This window comes from Glycine max, chromosome 8 (genome assembly GCF_000004515.6).
Source record: "Glycine max cultivar Williams 82 chromosome 8, Glycine_max_v4.0, whole genome shotgun sequence".
NCBI classification, from domain to species: domain Eukaryota; kingdom Viridiplantae; phylum Streptophyta; class Magnoliopsida; order Fabales; family Fabaceae; genus Glycine; species Glycine max.
This window is the reverse complement of record NC_038244.2, coordinates 36,093,497-36,097,740: the sequence shown is the minus strand read 5'-3', so window position 1 is coordinate 36,097,740 and position 4,244 is coordinate 36,093,497. Positions and strand designations below refer to the sequence as shown.

General features: G+C 40.9%; 1 protein-coding gene across 1 annotated transcript; it reads right to left on the bottom strand.

The window, feature by feature from the left end:
- Positions 1–1,736: 1,736 nt before the first annotated feature.
- LOC121175238 (U-box domain-containing protein 14-like) lies at positions 1,737–3,017 on the bottom strand. Its single transcript, XM_041017772.1, has 3 exons — positions 2,940–3,017; positions 2,161–2,392; positions 1,737–2,053 (listed from the first exon to the last, which is right to left on the bottom strand). Exons 1-3 carry the CDS (start codon positions 3,015–3,017, stop codon positions 1,737–1,739), a joined length of 627 nt encoding a protein of 208 aa, XP_040873706.1.
- Between the last annotated feature and the right edge of the window lie 1,227 nt (positions 3,018–4,244).

Below are 4,244 nucleotides of genomic sequence, written 5' to 3'. Positions count from 1 at the left end.
TGGTATTCTAGATACTAGGAGAACATCTAGTTGTTCTATTTGTATCACCCATTACATATACAAAAGCCTTGTCTAATGTTGCTTGACCATTGATTTAGATGAATTAAGAAGTCTTTCTCAAAATGTCTAAGCCAAGTCCAGGTCAAGAAAATAGCTTCATCAAACAATCTATTAATATCAGATTCTGCATTTGAAAACAACATTCTGTTTCTAAACTTCCAAATAGCCCATGTTACCGCTAGCCACCAATATCTCCACCTCTTTCCCCTTACTCCTTTTATCTGAATAGAGATATGCTGAAGGAAATGTTGTACAGGTCTGAGAGGAAAGGCGCTTTTAATATTCAGCCAAGATATTGATTCCCACCAGATTGGTTGGATCTTGCTGCAGTGGAAAAAAAGATGGGAGACCTCCTCCTCAGCATCTCTGCAAAAAGGGCAACGCATGTCCTGAATCTGCAATTGTCACCGGTGAAGATTCCTTTTTGTTGGTAGTCTATCCTTTAACAACCTCCAAGCAAACACCGGAATCTTACTAGGGATTTTTATCTTCCATAATTCCATACACCATTCTTCTTGTTGGCCTGTTGCAGTAGCCTCCCATATCAGCTTATAAGCGCTGCATGTCGAATAATTCCCTGATTGATCTCCTAACCATACCCACTCATCAGATCCATGCTGCTGAATAATCATATCTTCTATGTCCCTTAGGAAATTGATGGCTGCTTCAATTTCATTATCAAACATCGACCTTCTCCAAGTGAATTGCCACTCCCATCCTGAATCTTTATGATGTCCCAGCTTGTTAATGGTTTGGTTCTGCTGTGATGATATTTGGTACAATCTAGGGTATCGCTCTACTAGTGTTTACTGATGCTGGCTCCACTTATCTTCCTAGAATCTTACTTTGTCCCCGCCTACCACCTTCCATCTCATGTTGCTTTGAATCATGTCTCCCTAATTTGGAATATTGAATGATTGCTTTAAATCTCTCCACCACACAGATTGCTTTGCTGCCTTCCTTGCCTCATGAAGACTCCTCCATCCACCATATTTTGACTCTAAAACTCTGGTCCAAAGGTCCCCCTTTTCTTGCATCATGTTCCATTTCCACTTGCCAAGTAATGCGAGATTAAAGGCATCAATATCCTTAATCCCTAGACCTCCTTTTCTTTTGGCAAGCAAACTTGGTCCCATTTAATCCAAGCAATCTTTTTATGGTCTGTTCCACCACCCCATAAAAAACTGTGTTGAATCCTTTTTAATTTTTCTTGCACTGATTTTGGAATCCTCTCTATATATATGTTGTGACTGCCACTTCCCTTCTCTCTCTCTTGTATTATCTTTTTTTTTTTATCAGCAAAATTATAATTTGTATTAATAACTGTGAGTACCAGAGGTACTAAATATACAAGGTAGAAACCAACAGACTAGCAGAACCATAGGTCCTACGAATCAGGTGCCAATCTAAATAGAATACAATAACCCTGCATTGCTACCCTAATCAAAAAATGTTGTTGATAAATTACTAGACCAATAGTTGTAGGGCTGGGCAAAGCCTTTCTCCAGCTGTCTTTTCCGCAAATTCCCTTTAGTTGGGATTGTATCTTTGATCAATTGCCAAGCAAATGTTGTTGGTTTTAAAGGGATTTTGAGCTTCCATAGGTCCTCTAATTTTTCAGACCATCTATGAGCTATATAACGAAGCAACACTAAGACTATGAACTCTGCAGATTATCAACCCTTCCATTCGCTGCAAGAGTTCCAATATGCTTCCAACTTTCTCTTAGCTCTATCAGTTCCATTTTCTGACAACTCCTGCAGTGCTGCTTCTGTTCCATGTTCTTTCGCTAGTTTTAATTGCAGTGGATCTCCGGTGCATAGTGACCACAAGACAGCAACAACATTCTCTCGATTGCGTGGAGAGCCGGTTCGTATAACCTCAACAAGAATATGAATTGGCTTGGCCTGACCGATCGCTACCCTGCCTTCATGGTGGCTTGCAAGGATTGCCATAATAGCTAGTGCTTCATCTACCATTCCACCCCAGCATCCTTCAAAAATTGTATCAGTGGGGCTACTATACCAGCTTTTACAACTCTTGCTTTATTTCCCTAATAAATAGATAGGTTGAAGATAGCAGTAGCAGCATCATTCTCACCTGTAGGAGTACCTTCACAAAGTAACTTTATTAGAGCAGTAGCAGCATCCTTCTTACCAGCAGCTGCCCTTTGTTGTTCTATATCGTTACTCGTTAGTTTATCCAATAAAGCACCAATAGCAGTTCGATCACAATCTGAAAGACTGCTGCCACCACATTTCTTTGTTCTACAGTTTCCTTGCCTCTTTGGTAGCTCAATACCGTTGCTTTCACACCACAAAGCAATCAAACTCTTCAAAACATAGTTAGGGGTAAGGGCTGTATGCACAAGTGTCTGCTGTGTCTTGGGGCAAGTTCTTCAACACACACACAGAAACACACACAGCCACACACACACACACACACACACAAACACACACACACACACACCTATACACACACATAGCCACACACATACACAGAAACACAAACACACACACACACACACACAAAAAAAGCACACACACACACAAACACACACACACACAACACACACACACACACACACACACACACACACACACACACACACACACACACACACACACACACACACAGCCACACACACACACACATCCATACACACACACACACACACACACACAAACACACACACACACACACACACACACACACACACACACACACACACAGCCACACACCCACCCACCCACACACACATACAGCCACACACCCACACAGCCACACACACACACACAGAAACACAGACACACACACACACACAACCACACACCCACACACACACAGAAACACACACACACACACACACACACACAGACCCTCATTAGCCCTGTTAGTCCTTTAGCCGCTAAGTCAAAGAGTAATGGAGCCAAAGGGTCTCTTGTCTCAACCCTCATGATACACACAGACCCTCATGATACACACACACACACACACACACACACATACCCAACTACAATATTAAAGCATAAGCACCCTTGAAACCCAGCATTTGAAATTAGTTACATAAACAACTGCTGATGTCTATATTTGTCTGTAATTGAATTTGACCTTTTGTATGTTCTTGTATGTGATTAGTGTAATTTGATATATAAACAACTGTTGTTCATGGTGAGTGAACCTTAGATTCCCGTTTGAGACTGAATGCAATGACTCTTGCGGACAGTTTGCATTAGTCATTGTATTTAGTCTTGAATTGTCCGTTTGGACAGTTTGGGGAGACTGGTTTTTTTATGTTAGATTCATTCGTGAAGGTTATTATTATTTTCATTAATTTGATTAAATTTCGGTTCAATACATTTCAAGTTGTTCTCCGAGTGCATACTTGATTATTGGGAAATTCATTTGACCGATGTCATTTCGTGTACTTGGAGACCAATGCAAAATGCTGCCGAAATTTAGTCAAATTTTTGTAAATAATGGTAACCCTGACGTTTGAAGCTAACATAAAAGACAGTTTTCCTAAATGGGATAGGGCCACACCTATAAATAAAAAGTGAGATTTTCATGCATGGAATTGCTTAGATGGATCGAAGTTGGATGAATGAAAGTCGCATGAGCCCAGAATATAAGGATGGCGTCGAACAATTCTTGCAATTTGCTTTAGAAAGAGGTCGACCGAATGAAGAAGGAAAATATTATTGTCCTTGCATCAATTGTTTGAATGGAAGACGACAATTACTCGATGACATACGGGACCATCTAATGTGTGATGGGATTAAGAAGAATTACACAACGTGGATATGGCATGGTGAAGTGACAGACATGCAGAGTGGGTCCCAATCTGAACCGCTTGATGTAGAAATGGGAGATCAGTTAGAGGATATGATTCGTGACCTTGGACAAGAGTCTTTCCAGCAAGCACACGCCCCTGTGTATGAAGGATTGCAGAGTGATTCTAAGAAGCCTTTGTATGCAGGGTGCAAGAATTCATTAACCATGTTGTTTGTTGTATTAAGTCTGGTTAATGTGAAGGCTAGGTATGGGTGGAGTGACAAAATTTTCACCTCACTGCTTGAGGTAGTGCACAATCTGCTTCCAGAGGGTAACACATTGCCTAAAAGTTACTATAAGGCGAAAAAGATATTTTGTCCGATGGGTATGGAGTATCAGAAGATTCATGC

Coding starts and splice junctions, on each gene's coding strand:
- LOC121175238 (XM_041017772.1), bottom strand. CDS start 3,017: ATGAGGGTTGAGACAAGAGACCCTTTGGCTCCATTACTCTTTGACTTA. Junction 2,393..2,939: donor GACTAACAGGGCTAATGAGG/GTCTGTGTGTGT, acceptor TATGTTTTGAAG/AGTTTGATTGCTTTGTGGTG. Junction 2,054..2,160: donor TTGTGAAGGTACTCCTACAG/GTGAGAATGATG, acceptor CAATTTTTGAAG/GATGCTGGGGTGGAATGGTA.